Raw genomic sequence first — 17,828 nt, 5'->3', positions numbered from 1 at the left:
AAAGCGAGAGAGAGAGAGAAAGCGAGAGAGAGAGAGAAAGCGAGAGAGAGAGAGAAAGCGAGAGAGAGAGAGAAAGCGAGAGAGAGAGAGAAAGCGAGAGAGAGAGAGAAAGCGAGAGAGAGAGAGAAAGCGAGAGAGAGAGAGAAAGCGAGAGAGAGAGAGAAAGCGAGAGAGAGAGAGAAAGCGAGAGAGAGAGAGAAAGCGAGAGAGAGAGAGAAAGCGAGAGAGAGAGAGAAAGCGAGCGAGAGAGAGAAAGCGAGCGAGAGAGAGAAAGCGAGCGAGAGAGAGAAAGCGAGCGAGAGAGAGAAAGCGAGCGAGAGAGAGAAAGCGAGCGAGAGAGAGAGAGAAAGCGCGAGAGAGAGAGAGAAAGCGCGAGAGAGAGAGAGAGAGAAAGCGAGAGAAAGCGAGAGAAAGAAAGAAAAAGAAAGAAAACCGAAAACCGCTGCTGCGGATCTGCAAAAAGAATTTGCATGCTGCGGAAAAAAACCCGCAGTAAATCTGAACGGATTGTTCCGCAGCATGTGCACAGCAAGTCTTAATTTAACATTAACACTGGCTGTGCACTACACTGCGGATTTGATACGATTCCGCATGTCCAAAAACACTGCGGATCCGCATCAAAATCCGCAACGTGTGTATATAGCCTTAAAGTCCACCATAATCAAATCATGAAGGGGGATTTGCATTTCATATAGAGACGACATATTCCAACCACCTCTTCTCTTGAACCCTCATTTTTTCTGACACTGAAGGTGCTGCAATCCTAATTTAGCATTATATCCATTCATAGACATTACCTAAAATGTGGCCACCTAAACACATGATGTGTTGGGATATGTAGCACACCTTCATTCAAGTGAATGGGGCCAGCTACATTTCCCTGCACAGATGGGCGTCCAAGAGCATCGCTGTGCAGGGAAAAACAGAACAGCGCTGAATTAACACTGCATCCTTCATTCTCAGAATCAGTTGGGATCCCTGTTGATGGATCACCACAGATGGTATATCCTTGATTGTTTTCACTTTATGATATGGGAATATCTTTTTAAAGGGAACCTATCACCAGGAATGTGCACTGTAACCTACAGAAAGTGACAGGTTGGCACTGTTAAACTGAATAAAATTATACCTTGGTTGATTAAATCCATCTTGTGGTGGTTGTTTAATCTTTATTTTCAGTTGATGAGTTTCTCGCGCTTCAGGGCAGGCTTGTGGAGGGGGTCTTCATGTAGCGCTCTGCTTAGATATTCATCTTTATAGCTTACTAGCTGAAGAGCCTGGCGCTGCCCGGGCATAGTAACTAACTACGGTTAGTTATAACAAATTATAATGTATATATCTCTGAGTGTCCACTCCGCATAGCCACATTCACTATAATATCCCACATCATCCAGTCAGCCAGAGCTACCAGACTACTACCCATAATATCTCACATCGTCCCATCAGCCAGAGCCACCGGACTACTACCACTAATATCACACATCATCCCGTCAGCCAGAGCTACCGGACTACTATCCCTAATATCCCACATCATTCCCCGTCAGCCAGAGCCACTGGACTACTACTCCTAATATCCCACATCATCCCATCAGCCAGAGCCACCGGACAACTACCACCAATATCACACATCATCCCGTCAGCCTGGAGTCAGAACCAGAGCGCTGAGTGGAACTGTCCTAACTTCCATACTGGGGAACCCCTTTAAGAGAGGCCTGGCGTCAGAACCAGAGCGCTGAGTGGATTTGCCCTGCCTTCCATACCAATGATCCCTTTAATAGAAGCCTGGGATGAGAATCAGAGCGCTGAGGGATTTTCCCTCACTTCTGTACCGAGGATCCCTTTAAGAGGGGACTTCAGAACCAGAGCGCTGAGTGGATTTGCCCTGACTTGCATACCAATGATCGATTTAATAGAACCCTGGGGTCAGAATCAGAGCGCCGAGAGATTTGCCCTAACTTCCAAACAGGAGATCCCTTTAAGAAGGGCCTGGGGTCAGAACCACAGAGCTAAGTGGAACGGTCCTAACTTCCATACCGGGGATCCCTTTAAGAGAGGCCTGGGGTCAAAACCAAAGCGCTGGATGGATTTTCCATACCAATGATCCCTTTAAGAGGGAAGATGTGCCTACGGGATGGAGGATGTGTGATGGGAATATGGGCGGGGGGGGGGGGGGGAATTCATTTCTGTCATGTGCTCTGTGCTGCTTTCAGGGGGCAAACAATGGCTGGGAGCTTATGTTCCCAGGGATGCTAGATTTCTCCCACCATGTCAGTGTCTGCTGAGGTGTTGTCAAGTGGGAAAACTGTTGGTCATAGCAACCAATCACAGCTCAGCTTCTTTTGAACAGCTCTGGTGAAATGAAAGTTGCTTCGTGATTGGGTGGTGATACACACACATTCATTTTTATATAGAGAGATGACGGGTTACTGAAACTTCAGTGACCTGCCTCCTATTTTACATACTGTGTATCACATTATGGGTATAGAAGAAAAAACATTCAGCAAAATGGTGCCGGAACAGTTGCATGTATCGCATAACGCAAACAATATTGTCTGGTAAAAAAAAAAAAAAATTAACTTAATCAAAATGGTGGCGGCGCATGCGTAGTAGCATCTATCGTGTTCCAACAGATGCTACAGCGCGTGGTGCCATTTCGCTGCAGTCAATTTTTTTTTCTCCAGCAAAATGGCGGCAGCGCAGGTGAAGCAGCATCTATCGCTTTCTGAAAGATGCTATTGTGCATATGCTGCCGTTTTGCTGGAGGGAAAAAAAAATGTGGCTGCAGCAAAATTGCACCGGCAGCGCTTGTGCAGTAGCATCACTGACCTGTCATAAGCCATAAAGATGAATATGTAAGCAGAGCACCACATAAAGATCCCCATCCACAGGCCCGCAATGGAGCACGAGAATCTCATTAACTGAAAACTGCAAAGATTAAGCTACAACCAAAAGATGAATTTCATCAACCCAGGTACCATTTTAATCAGTATAAAAAGCACCAACCTGACAGTGTCTGTAGTTTACTGAGCAAAATCCTTCGGACAGGTTTGCTTTAATCCTTTAACGACCAAGCCACTTTGTAGGTTAATAACTAGGCCTTAATTTTTAAATCTGAACACTGTCACTTTATGTGGTTGTAACTCTGGAATGCTTCAACATACCCTACTGATTCTGAGTTTGTTTTTTTTCGTGACATATTGTACTTTGTGATAGCGGTAAAATTTCTTCAAAATTTCTTGCATTTGTGGGGGGAAAAAAATGTAAATTTGGCAAAAAAAATTGTTAATTTCACAATTTTCAAACTTTAAGGCTAAGTGCCCGCGTTGCAGAAATGCTGCGGAAACGGCAGCAGCATTTCCACAACTCCCTGCCGTGGGTCAATCGCATGCGTATTCCTGCAAAACACAAGCGTTTTGCAAGTGTTTTTAGAATGTTAAAAATAATTAAAATATATACACACACATACATACACGATATACTCACCTTCTGGCGAAGTCGTCCCGCCCCTCAGCGACACTGTCAGCAACTTCCATTCCCAGAGATGCCTTGCGACACTGACCTCAGAGGTCATTCGTGCAAGGCATCCCTGGGAACGAAAGATGCCCGCAGCATCGCTGAGGGGCGGGATGACTTCTGGGGCCGCCAGGGGGGGGGGGTATTATCCCTATTTTTTATTTTAATTCTATTTTTTACAGGGATATGGTACCCAGGGCATGGAGGAGAGTCTCCTCTCCTCCAGACCCTGGGTACCATCCGCACATGAAGCGCTCACTTTACGCATGGTGGGCATAGCCACATGTGTAAAATGAGCGTTTCAATGCCATCCTATGGTGGCAGAATTGCCGCGATTCCGCAGAAATAATGGATATGCTGCAGATTTTATCGCTACGCGATTCCGCAGTGGTAGAATCTGCAGCATGGGCACAGCAACTGCAGAATTCCATAGGATTGCATGGGAACGGTGTTTAAGCGTTTCCGCTGTGGCAAAAAACACGGCAGAAACGCTTAAACGCAACGTGGGCACACAGCTTTAATTTTTATGCCCCTAAATCAGTATTATGTCACACAACATGGTTAATAAATAACTTTTCCCACATGTCTGCTTTACATCAACACAAATTTCTGATTTTTTTTTTTGTGCGTTTTAAGGGTTAAAATTTGACCAGCGATCTCATTTTCTCAACAAAATTTACAAAACTTTTTTTTTCAGGGACCACCACATATTTGAAGTCACCTTGGGGGCCTATATGACAGAAAATACCTAAAAGTGTCACCATTCTAAAAACTGCACCCCTCAAGGTGCTCAAAACCACATTCAAAGTTTTATAGCCCTTCAGGTGCTTCACAAGAATTGAAGCAATGTGGAAGGAAAAAATGAACATTTAACTTTTTTTTTCACAAAAATTTTACTTCGGACACTTTTTTTTTTTTATTTTCCCCAAGGGTATCAGGAGAAAATGAACCACAATATTTGTTTGTAATTTCTCCTGAGTTCACCGATACCCCATGTGTGGAGGAAGACCACTCTTTAGGCGCAAGGCAAGGAAGGAGCACCATTTGAGGTTTTGAACGTAAAATTGTCTGGAATCGAGAGCAGACGTCATGTCGAGTTTGGAGAGCCCCTGATGTACCTAAACAGTGGAAACCCCCCACAAGTGATCCCATTTTGTAAACTAGACCCCTCAAGGAACTTATTTATATGTGTGGTGAGCACATTGAACCCCCAAGTGCTTCACAGATGTTTATAACGTAGAGAAGTGAAAATAAAAAAAATTTAATTTTTTCCTCAAAAATCAACTTTTGGCACCAAACTTTTATATTAACAAATGTAGCAGGAGAAAATAGACCCCAAAAATTATTGTGCAATTTCTCCTGAGTTCGCCGGTACCCCATGTGTGAAGGAAGACTGCTGTTTGGGCGCACAGCAGGACCCGGAAGAGAAGGAGAAAGGTTTGACTTTTTGAACACAAAATTGGCTAGAATCTAGAGCGGATGCCATGTCATTTTTGGAGGGCCCCTGATGTGCCTAAACAGTGGAAACCCCCCACAAGTGATACCATTTTGGAAACTAGACTCCTCAAGGAACTTATCTAGATGAGTGGTGAGCACCTTGAACCACCAGGTGCTTTAGAAAAGTTTATAACAGAGCTAAGAAAATTTTTCCCGCAAAATTTTTCTTTCAGCCCCATATTTATTATTTTCTCAAGGGTAACAGGAGAAAATGGATGCCAGAATTTGTTGTGCAATTTCTCCGGAGTCTGCCAATACCCCACGTGTGGGTGAAAACTACTTTTGAGGCAACAGTACAAAGCTAAAAAGGGAAGGAGTGCATATTACAGTGCAGATTTTACTATTACGGTTTGAGGGTGCCATGACCCACTGGAAGAGCCCCTGAGGTGCCAAAACAGTAGAACGCCCCATAAGTGACCACATTTTACAAACTACACGTCTCAATGAATTAATTTAGGGGTGTAATGATCACATTGATTCCAAGGGTGTGTCACAGAATTTTATACCATTGGGCAGTCGAGAAGAAATAATTACATTTTTACCACAAATATTTTGTTTTAGCCCCAGATTTAACATTTTCACACAAGTGGTGGGAAAATTGGCACCAGAATGTGTCCCACAGTTTCTGCTGAATATAGAAATACACCATATGTGGTTATACTGTACTGCTTAGCCATAGGGAGAGTCTCGGTAGGGAAGGAGCGCTATTTGCTTCCTGGAGCACAGATTTTCATATAGTTTGTGGACTCCATATACAGAGCCCCCTTAGAGTGGAGAGAAGAATCCCCCCCCCCCCCCTAAGTGACCCCATTTTGGAAATTATACCCCTGCTAAATGTGAATGCTAAAGGTGGTTTATGCACACTGGGAAGGGGGGCATTTGGACTTGGGAATGCTAAATTTCTTTTGGCTTTTCCAGAGCCTTTGTGCTACCAGTAACGTAGAGGCCCCTATATTTCTGCTAACTGATGACAGACCAGGGTGGGAACTTTTTTCATGGATGGAGTTGAAGCTTTTATTGGGAAAATTTTTCCTAACGTTTGTGATCCCATTTATCTGGCACTCTACGCTGAACACATACTTTGGGGTTTCCATCAAAATCTCTGAGCTATGTGACAGATGAAACCCCTGAGGGATCCATTCACTATAGTGAGGCAGCAGTTACTCTGGACTCCACTTGACCTCTGTTCAGCATAGTCCTTTCTTTCAGAGGTGCACAAAACTATGGTTGACTGCGCTTTTATGCACGCCACAGACGGACACCGCCGGATCACAGGTCCTATGGCGTTCACAGTGCCTCCATCTGCCTCATTATAGGGAATCTTCTGCCGTTGGTTCTGTCTGAATCACGTATTTCAGAGATTTACATGGAAACCCCGATGCATGTGCTCAGCATAGAGTGCAGGATAAATGTGCGCTGAGCCTTACTGCGATCTTTGGAAGGCAGAATGAACAAATCCACAGCAAGTGAAGAACTGGTTTTATTTTTTACGCCGTTCCTCGTGCAGTGAATTACAGTGATACCAGATTTATATCCTTTTTTTATGCTTAGCTTCTGTCACAAACTAAACGACGCTTTTTTTTTTTTGCAAGAATTTTTTGCATCGCCATATTTTGAGAGCTATAATTTTTTCATATTTTGGACGACAGTCATGTAAAGGCTTGTTTTTTCCGGGACGACCTGACGTTTTTATTGATACCATTTTCGGGCACATGACATTTTTTGATTGGTTTTTGTATTCCGATTTTTGTGGAGGCAGAATGAACAAAAACCAGAAATTCAGGAATTTTTTTTTCTCTCCGTTCTGCATGTGGTAAAATTGATAAGGCAGTTTTATTCTTCGGGTCACTACGATTACAGCAATGCCACATTTATATAGATTTTTTATGCTTTGGCGCTTTTACATAAAAACTTCTAGAAAAAATTATTTTAGCACTGCTTTATTCTGTGAGCTATACCTTTTTTTATTTTTCTGCTGATGGAGTTGTATGGCAACTTGTTTTTTGCAAAACAAGTTGGCACTTTCAGCGATACTATTTTTATTTACATTCGATTTTTGATAGTGTTTTATTCCACTTTTTCCAAACGGTATGATGATAAAGCATAATTTGCTAGTTGTGTTGTTTTTTTACAGCATTCACTGTAGGGGTTAACTAGTGTGACTTTTTGATTGGATTTTTACAGATGCAACGATAACAAACGTGTACTTTTGTTTGCTTTTTTTTTTAAACCAAAAAAAGTGTGCATCTATTAGTGGATTTATTTTTTTTTATTACTTTGTAATTTTTTTTTTTTCTTTTTAACCTAGTCCCTTTATGGGACCTTCACTTTTTTACTTTGATTGCAGGTATAATACATTGCAATGCACTAACATTGCAGTGCATTATACCTATACTGAAAGCTTCAGACACCATGCGGTCTCAGAGGCTTTCCATAGCTTGATGACCCGGGGGTCGTCATGAAGACCCCCGAGGTCACCACGGCAACGATCGGGCCCCGTGATGACGTTGCGGGGATGCTGATCTGAAGGCAGAGGGAGCTCCCTGTCCCTCTGCCTCACTCCTGAATGCTGCGATCGCGCTCGATCGCATCAATTAGGGGGTTAACAGCCAGGGGCAGCGCAGACTCCGATCTTGGCTGTTAGTACAGAAGCTCAGCCACTGGCAGCGCTGAGCTCCTGCACTGATAGGGCGGGAGGTGCTGATATTTCAGCATCTCCTGTGTGATCATGCTGTTATCGGTCAGATTGACTGACCAATCACAGTGCTCCCGGCACCTGTTGCCATGTCTCTCAGCTGTCACAGACAGCTGTCGGCACTGAACTGCCAGTGCGTGTTTACAACGCAGTGATAGTTTAAATGCATGACGGACACACTCCGTCCTGGTGTGCGGGAATTGACACCTGGCCATGACAGACTGTGTCCGTTAATGGACGGTAAAGGCAATCATGCTTGTTACAGTGCAAGATTATACAGTACTTTACCTCGGCATAGCAAGCATACATTGAACATAAAAAACATTAAAAAAACAACGCAATGCCAAAGAGAAATATGTACTCACTGGTAAGCTCATGGTGAATAACATCAGCAAGATTAGGCTCATCTCCCCACCAGAAAACCCAAAGCTCTTTGCAATCCGGCATGACTTCTCGTCTCCATACACATAACAGGTTGGCCTGCAAGCAACGAATGAAGCTCAAAAGAATGGGGTCGTCTTGGGCCGGAGCAGAGATGATTGGACTGCAGTCGCCGTGGCCTTGGAATTTGTAGCGACGCCATTTGATGCCAGTTAATTCAGCCTGGTGGGAGGGGAAAAAAAAACAAAAAAAAAAATACACATGGTTAATATTTCCATATTTACTAGCAAAATGCTAGGGAAACCCACAAACTTAATACTGAGAGACAGGGGAACTGTACAACAGCTTCTACAGTCAAGACTAACAAAAAAGGGAAAGATCAGGTGGCATAAACATTGTGATGTGCACCATACCAGCAGTAGGCTAGCTGCACATTATTACAATGCTCTGAGAAAGGAAACCATAGTCATGTCTTCCTTTTATAGCATAAATACCAGCTATACAATGGGTGGGGTACATGGCTCATTGGACTGCTCATTCGCAACGGGTTAAAGAAAAAAAAGCAGGAAAGAATGCCAAAACATGAACAGGTCACCGATATCCAGGAGCTCGTTATTCTTAACACAGAATTAAGCATTTTAGGAAACAAAATGTGACTATAATACAATCAGCAGGGTCACAGCTGAACTATCCACAGTTCGTTTTTCATTTATATGTAGTGTACGAATACATAGCTAGAATTGTGGATTAATATATAAACCATATTTCTTAATTAGATACTCTCCATATAACATAGATAGCAATAAAGCCTCAGCGCAACATATAGGCATCATACAAATGAGTAAGAGGACTTTTAACACCCTGTAAGAGCCATTGCTATGGAGCTGGTGTGTTTACCATGCTCTGACGAGCATATATATACACATAAGGGGGATTTCTGGCTGCATATCAAGTTGCGTTATTACCGAAAAAAAGACATGTCTTTTACCATTACACTTGAGGCTGCCTCAGATTTACTGTATATTGCGATTGTTGTAATGGGGACCCTTTAGGCCAGTATTCCCCAACTCCAGTCCCTCATGAGCCACCAGCAAGTCAGGTTTTAAGGATTTCCTTAGTATCGCTCAGGTGGTGGAATTATTCCCTGTCCAGGTAAGCAGATCTCACCCTTGCAATTTTAAGGGAAATCCTGAAAACATGACCTGTTGGTGGCTCTTGAGGACTGGAGTTGGGGGGACACTGTTTTAGGCCCATCCACTAGCTGGTCCCTCTATCCATTTGTTTAGGTATGTATATGAAAACAAGATACTAATCTGTCACTTTATATACTATGTCCATCCCAAATGTTCTTTATTGCTATATATGTAGTGAGTACACCCAAGTAGCCACCACCATACATGAAAAAGTGTCCATTGTGAATCACTAAACAGAGGCCAAATGAGTGTCTTTTAGCCTCCATGTAGAGACAAATTTAATATACAGTATACATACTTCTAAATAAGACTTAAGATAATGCTGGAGAAAAAAAAGGATTAAGAAAAACAATCCATGGTGGAAACCACACGTTCTAGGACCACTTGTTCGGACATCACACATACTGACAATAGGGCAGAGGTTCAAAGGGTTTTCCAACATTCTAGCAAGCCACCTCATAAAAGCCTTTAAAAAAAAAAAAAAATGTTTTGTTCCTAATTAGTTGAGGATAGGAAAATATCAAAAACTTAAATTAGAAATTTTAGTAGTTTTAAAACTTTAAATTTTTATGCCCTTAAAGCGAACCTGTCAGCAGGATTGTGCACAGTAACCCACAGGCACTGTCAGGTTGGTGTTGTTATACTGATTAAAATGATACATTGGTTGATGAAATCCTTATTGTGGCTGTTGTGTAATCTTTATATTCAGCTTTGAGTTAATGATATGCTCGTGCTTTGGGCGGCCTGTGGGGGGGGGGTCTACACATGGTGCTCTTATTAGGTATTCATACGAATAATATAATATATGAGGTGTACTGTGGTTGGAATTCAACTGACACTGGAATGGAATGGCTGTCAGACATGTGGAGAAGCTGCTTATTATAAAACTGTGCAGTGGTCTCTTAATTTTTGCCAGAGCTGTATATTGCATGCTTTCTACATGCTTTTTGCCCCTAACTTAAAAGAAAAATAGCCATGATTTAGTGGTAAGGGTCATGGCTTAAAATGCATTAACACGTGCCAAAATCATGCAACGTTTTGGGAGTAAAAATCTGACCTTAAGTCATTGTACTTCAGAGGTGGGGAACCTCCGGCCCGCAGGCGGCCCGCAGGCGGCCCGCAGTGGCTTTTCATGCGGCCCGCGGGTAGGTCCCTGGAGTCCCCAATGCTCGGGCGGCAGCTGTATCCTGTCAGCTGCCGGCCCTTTAACCCCCAAGTGCATGGGCACGCAGCGTTCATTAAAAAACGCTGCCTGCCCTGCACATGATGATTACGTCGTCATGTCCCGGAAGAGGAGACGCTGCCAGAGAGTCAGCGATCTTTGAGTGCGTGCCCACAGCTCTGTACCTCCCTGGGGATCTGTGCCCTCCAGCTATGTGCCCCCCATGATCTCTGTGCCCCCAGCTATGTTTCCACATGTGATCTGTGCCCCCCACCTATATATACCCCATGATCTATGACCCAAGCTATGTTTCCACATGTGATCTGTGCCCCCCACCTATATATACCCCCTGTGATCTGTGCCCCCCATATATGTGCCCCACCAGCTGTTTCCCCATGTGATATCTATGCCCCCTGTGATCTGTGCCCTCCAGCTATATTCCCCCCGTGATCTCTGTGCCCCCCGTGATATCTGTGGCTCCCAGCTTTGTGACCCATGTTATCTATATGCCCACCTGCTATGTACCCCCTGTGATGTTTGTGCTCCCATGTGCCCCCTGTGATCTGTCACCCAAAGCTATGTGCACCCCTGTGATCTTCATGTCACCCCTCTGTGATCTGTCTCCCCCCCCCCCACCCCCCGTGATCTATGAGCCTCCCCGACGATCCCTGTCCCTCCCAGTGCTATATATCCCCCCAACAGCTGCTGCATTTACCCCGAAAGTGCAGTATATCTCCCCCCCCCCCCCCCCCCCCCCCCAAGTGCTGTATATCCTACCACCTGTGATATATATAGCCCCCAGTGATGGAGAGGCAGCTCCAGCCATCACACTAAGTGTGAGTTACCGTAATTGTTTGACTAAATACACCGGGGTAATTTTCAGGCTATGTACCCACATATGCAGAAAATTTCTGCATGAAAACCGGACTCCTTCCTAGAAAACGCTTGTTTTTTCCCGCACGTCCCCAGTCTAATAGAAAATAGCTAGAAATGCAGATTTTTCCGCAAAATTAATGAGCATGCTGCGTTTTTTCACGGAAAAAAACGCATCAATATGCACAAAAAAATACAGAATTCATTAAAATGAATGGGATGCTTCTTTTAAGCATTTTTTAAAGCATTTTTGCTGGTAAAAAAAAAATGCGAAAAAAACGCTTACGTGGGTACACAGCCTCAAGGTGATCATTTTTGTGTGGCCCTCGAATAATGGTAGAAATTTCAAAATGGCTCCCGGATGGAATAAGGTTCCCCACCCCTGTTGTACTTAATATACCAATTTAGTAAGGCATGATTTCTTATAAAGAAAACAATCACATATGACAGGTGATGGCTCTGCTATCATATCCTGCTTACACAGTCTCAACACAGCACAGCAGCGCTGGACACCTCAATGTATATAGGGGGACCGTGTGTTTTTTAGGATTCATCTTCAAGAACAAGACATTTACTTACTGGTAAATTTTTTGTTAAACAATTGTGAAATGAAACAGAATGATGCCATAAGCTCGGAAAGCCCAGGGGAAAAAACGTAAATGAAAAGTGTAGGTTTGCAAGAATGCTGTTCATCGGCCTGCCGGAGGCAAATGAGCTGTGTGTTTCTTAAAGGGCCAAGAGATCTGAAACAGATGTTGACTGAAAGGGGGGGTGGGGTTGGGGGGGGGGGGGGAATGTAGCTGTAATGTGACATTATCCAAATAAATGTAAGAAAACCCCGATAAAGCCCGATTCTGGGACATTGCATATAGAAAAATAAAGCAGTGAGTGTTGTTGACCTACAGAACATACTTTGTCCAAAGCTAGATTTTAGTGTTTTGACACAGGTTGAACGCAACAGTAAGTTATAGACAAGTTCATGAAAACAGGTGGCACAATGTCACAAGCAGTTTTTTCTGTGCACAATAAGTGTTAGCTATATCCCTGTAGGTGGCAGAAGGGGATCACCTATAAGGCAGGAGTTTATTAAGGACACAGACCATACTATTTCTGTGTGGCAGACTCCACATATGAGCCAGGGCCAGTGAAAAAAAAAAAGTACCTATAAATAAGCTACAGTTTACCGTCCCCATTATACACTGCCAAAAGCATGAGCACCCAGGGGAACAGCTGGGATTACAGACGATGGGGAGAAGCCATTTAGTGGGTGCCTGTACACTCAATGAAATAAAGTACCATAATGTTTCTTTGTGAAGCCTCCTGAACCCAGTATAAGATAACGTAAGTAAAGGATTTGTCAATTATGTTAAAAGAGAAAAAAAAAAACAGAAATCGCTGCAAAGGATTATGTTAATATGCGAACAGCCAGGGGGAACCTCTGCTGAGACCAGTCTCCGCTTCTAAAACACGGATATATTATAAATTTAATTTGTAGTATATATTATAAAAACATAATAGACACACACCTTTCTTTTTTCCTATGTAACGTATCTGCAACACAAGCATGTTTGTGAGGCTTGAAGAGCCCATTTCATAGAAGAGACAAAGATCAAAACCCAGCCTGACTCACACAGCTTGCCTTTTTTTCAACCTTCTGTTCTTACAAAGCCTGAAAGCCTGTGTAGTGAAGTGCAGAATCAAAATACCTCTCCAGGACTATCACAAACCCATCAGATCCTGGAGAGCAGGTGTAATCTTGTAAAAGTTCTCATGAGGGTTTTCTGCACATTAATCGTGTTGCTTGGAACACTTGTGTTTTGCAGAGCAGAAGAGGGTCAAGTGAAGTTTTTCTTAATGTGTAATTCCACATGAATTGGTATTTTATTTGTGGCTGCTTTAAAAGGGAATCTGTCACTGCATTTGACCTTTCTAAACTATTAACATGGGCATACAGTTTATAGACCGCTGAGGAGAATGATGCGTGTATGCCTCACATCAGGTGCCTTAGTGAGGAATAATCTTTTATCACTTTATATAAATGACCTCTTCCAGCCTCTTGTGAGGATGTATCCTAGAAGATAACGTGGCCTCCAGAGATTATCTTACATGAAGAGGGAGTTACCAGTGAGACAAGTAAACATAGAACAGGAGAAAACTGTCTCTTGCAAATGCATTTTTTGCTTCTCTCTCAGCTCTGCTGTACTGCCACAATATTGCAGCCCTGTCTGCCTGTGAGATGGAAGCTGAGAGGAACCTGCAGATGTGTCAGTTATAAACCCACAGAGTTCTGCAGTGCGATCAGGAGATCAGAGAGCGGTCATTATAAGTCACACTGGTTACTCCCCTTCATGTAAAGCAAGCTCTGGGGGCAGAGTTATCTTCCAGGCACCATCCTCCCCAGAGCCTCAAAGAGGTCATTTATATAAAGTGATAAAGGATGATTACCCATTAACAAGGCATCAGATATGAGGCACACGGGAAGGACATTTTTCTGCCTGCTATAACCTATATGCCCATATTAATAGTTTATATGGGATCTGTTACCACATTTGACCTCTTTAAATATCATCTGTCAATTGTTATTACGAAAGCCACTGGTGAAACGTGCGGTCAGTTCCCCACTCTAAGTGATGGGTAAGTATCCCATTTGGAATTCACTACCCAATATGACCATGGTATGCGGCATATTTTACATTTGCTTTCCACTTTCTAAGATGTATTGCTTGTTTTGAAATCTAACTTTGCGATTACTCTGCACATTGGCAGACTTTTTTTTGCTACTAATCCCTGACCACCTTTATATATTGTTATTGTACCACACATTTATATGTGCATAATTACTAAATTTTTACATGTAAGCAAATGTCACTATCAGCTAGCATAGACCGCAATTGTTTGGACAGGTTATATCCTGATTCAGGGAGACATTTTAATAATTTTTCCTGGCCTAGACTTTACATTATATGACAGCAATCTTCTTCATATGATTCTACAATTATGCAGCTATAGATACTTACCGTATATACCAGGGCTGTGGAGTCGGAGTCGTGGAGTCGGAGTCGGTGCTCATTTTGGTGGAGTCGGAGTTGGAGTCGGTATAAAATGGACCGACTCCGACAATATATAATAAATTGGGTACAGTAATTCAATGCAGGATGTGCTGAATATTTTTTCATAGGAGTTTGGGAAAGTTATGAAATGTCCTATAAATGGCTGTTATATTCCTGATCTAAGGCTACATTCACACACAGCGTTTTTCCTGTGTTTTTTGAGGATACGTTTTTCACCTGCAAAAGTTGATCATCTTTTTAAAAAACTGCATCACCTGAAAGGTTTTTGAGCTCATAGATAATGTTACTCAATAGCAAAAGCAGATTAGAAATCTGCTCTATCTATCCATTTATCCATATCGTATCTGTACCAAAAAGAATGAAAACCGGGTAGTACACCAATATATATTCTGTTCTATCTAAATATCTTGATTATTGGATCATAAAAATGATTAAATGTCTGAGGTTCACATTGTACTACAATAAATTTTTCACTTAAATATAAGCAATATGTGTGGGAGTCGGAGTCGTGGAGTCGGAGTCGGTGTAAGGGAAATTGAGGAGTCGGAGTCGCAGGTTTGGCTTACCGACTCCACAGCCCTGGTATATACTCGAATATAAGCCGAAATTTTCAGCCCAAAAAATTGGGCTGAAAGTCCCCCTCTCGTCTTATATTCGAGTCATATACAAAGGGGGTCGGAGGGGGAGGGGGGGCGGGGGTGTCAGGTCATACTTAGGCTAGTTTCACACTAGCGTTTATGAGTGCAGCGACAGCCGCCGCTAAGCCCCGCCCCCTGCCGTGCCCCCGCCGGTAGCTCCGCCCACCGGCGCATGACGCTGCATGCGCCCTGCGTCCCCTATCTTTATCACAGGGGGCGCAGGCCGTGCGCAGTATGCGTTTGGCGGCGCATACGCCTTTTTGACGGTGCGCCGACGCAACCAAACTGCAGCAGGTTGCGTTTGGCGCAGGTCGGCGCACCGTCAAAAAGGCGCATGCGCCGCCAAACGCATACTGCGCACGGGCTGCGCCCCCTGTGATAAAGATAGGGGACGCAGGGCGCATGCAGCGTCACGCGCCGGTAGGCGGAGCTACCGGCTGAGGCGCGGCAGGGGGCGGGGCTTAGCGGCGGCCGTGTGCAGGCCGTCGCTGCGCTCATAAACGCTAGTGTAAAACTAGCCTTACCCGTCCTGACACTGTGTCTTGAGCCCCCAGCTTCTCCCCGTGCTCTCCCTTCCTGCCTTCAGCAGTAACGTGGTGCCGCTCATTAAAACTCATGAATATGCGCATATTCATGAGTTTTAATGAGCGGTACCACATGACCGCTAAAGGCAGGAAGAGAGCACACGGGGAGAAGCTGGGGGCTCAAGACACAGCGTCAGGACGGGTAAGTATAGCGATACTCACCTGTCCTGCGTCCATGGCTGCTTGCTGCTGTCTGTCATCGGTCAGTGATTTCAGACAGCAGAGGGCACGGTGACGTGGTTAGTGCGTCCCGCGCCCCCTGCAGTCTGAACGTCACTGACTGATGACGCGGCAGATAGCGGTGAGCAGCCATGGACACAGGACACGTGAGTATCTCAGGTGCCAGCAGTGACACCGGCACCTGACACCCAGCGACGAAGAGGTGAATGTCATTTTTTTTATTTTTACATGCAGCAGCAGCAGCATGGGGGCAGCATATCGGGGAACAGTCTATGGAGCTTCTTCTGGGGTCAGCATATGGGGGAACAATCTATGGAGCAACAATCTATGGAGCTTCTTATGGGGTCAGCATATGGGGGAATTATCTATGGAGCTTCTTCTGGGGACACTATATGGGGGAATAATCGATGGAGCATTTCCCACCCTAGGCTTATACTCGAGTCAATAAGTTTTCCCAGTTTTTTATGGCAAAATTGGGGGGGGTCGGCTTATACTCGGGTCGGCTTATACTCGAGTATATACGGTACCTTATTCCTTCACCATGAGACTTTTAACAATTTTGTGCTGAATGCTGATGCTGCCCTTGGAACATAATTGTTATGTTATAAACTTTTTATTTTTGACCATACATTGGTTTTGTGTCATTTTCATAGGTGTATCTGTTTGTTTTTCCCCCAAGTTGCAGAGTACTGCCTCTTTATTCCCATATAATATATATGTGGAAAGTAGTGCATTGCTAAGAGGAATCTGAAACTACATCTGCATTAATGATGCATATCTTTAGTTTGTCATGAGAAAACTTGCGTAAAATATGCCAAGCCAGGTGGCATAAGAAAGTGCATTGTTTAATGTCCAGCGAGATGCTCTGCTGTTATATAAATGTGGTGGGGTTTTGCCAGTTTCCTTCTAGATTTACAGTCTCAATTTAAACCTGTATGAATAAATCTCCCTGATTGTTCTAATCTGTAAAGATTAGAAGCAGATGACTTGCCAAAGATAACCAATTAAAAGGTTCCCCTGATTAAAAAGGTAACAGTAGCATGTTTTAAGATAAAACTAGTTGATTCTGGGCATCATGCCAATTTTCAATGAAATGCATATCTTCATTACAATGTTAATCAAATATTCTGAAAAATCAAAATTATTAGGAACCTGCAGAATCTAGCTAATGTCGTAGGTACACTAAGAAATATTTTAAAACGGCAGGATGCATTTAGATCGTCATGTGCATTTCCCTTGTTAAGCTGCCTTCAAACCCCGGTAGTGTGCACAGTAGACACCACCTTCCTAATTCACCGAGGGGATGAGGTTATTGTTCACCACACTACAGATACCAGAGCTCTACTTAAAGGGAACCTGTTGCATCGTTTTTTGCTATTAGTGTGTTCTTTGAGAATGGTTTTCTCAAAGAAAAGCTCACAGTATTATGTTTAACAAACACTTTACAGTCATGGCCAAAAGTATTGACACCCCTGCAATTCTGTCAGATAATATTCAGTTTCTTCCTGAAAATGATTGCAAACACAAATTCTTTGGTATTATTATCTTCATTTAATTTGTCTTAAATGAAAAAACACAAAAGAGACTGAAGCAAAAAGCAAAACATTGATCATTTCACACAAAACTCCAAAAATGGGCCGGACAAAAGTATTGGCACCCTCAGCCTAATACTTGGTTGCACAACCTTTAGCCAAAATAACTGCGACCAACCGCTTCCGGTAACCATCAATGAGTTTCTTACAATGCTCTGCTGGAATTTTAGACCATTCTTCTTTGGCAAACTACTCCAGTTCCCTGATATTTGAAGGGTGCCTTCTCCAAACTGCCATTTTTAGATCTCTCCACAGGTGTTCTATGGGATTCAGGTCTGGACTCATTGCTGGCCACCTTAGAAGTCTCCAGTGCTTTCTCTCAAACCATTTTCTAGTGCTATTTGAAGTGTGTTTTGGGTTATTGTCCTGCTGGAAGACCCATGACCTCTGAGGGAGACCCAGCTTTCTCACACTGGGCCCTACATTATGCTGCAAAATTTGTTGGTAGT

The 17,828-nt window shown here is 43.5% G+C and overlaps 1 protein-coding gene across 2 annotated transcripts in view; it reads right to left on the bottom strand.

The window, feature by feature from the left end:
- The window catches only part of MED13L (mediator complex subunit 13L), a 250,774-nt gene that overhangs the window by 190,317 nt on the left and 42,629 nt on the right, over window positions 1–17,828 (bottom strand). For both annotated transcript variants that reach the window (XM_073582553.1, XM_073582554.1), the window contains exon 2: window positions 8,071–8,308. In XM_073582553.1, the coding sequence (XP_073438654.1) occupies window positions 8,071–8,308 (238 nt within the window). The remainder of the gene's footprint in view (window positions 1–8,070; window positions 8,309–17,828) is intronic.

Source organism: Dendrobates tinctorius, unplaced genomic scaffold (genome assembly GCF_039654945.1).
Source record: "Dendrobates tinctorius isolate UK_male_01 unplaced genomic scaffold, ASM3965494v1 ptg000073l, whole genome shotgun sequence".
Classification (NCBI taxonomy): Eukaryota; Metazoa; Chordata; class Amphibia; order Anura; family Dendrobatidae; genus Dendrobates; species Dendrobates tinctorius.
The sequence above is the reverse complement of the archived record's forward strand: the minus strand, read 5'-3'. Positions and strand labels throughout refer to the sequence as shown.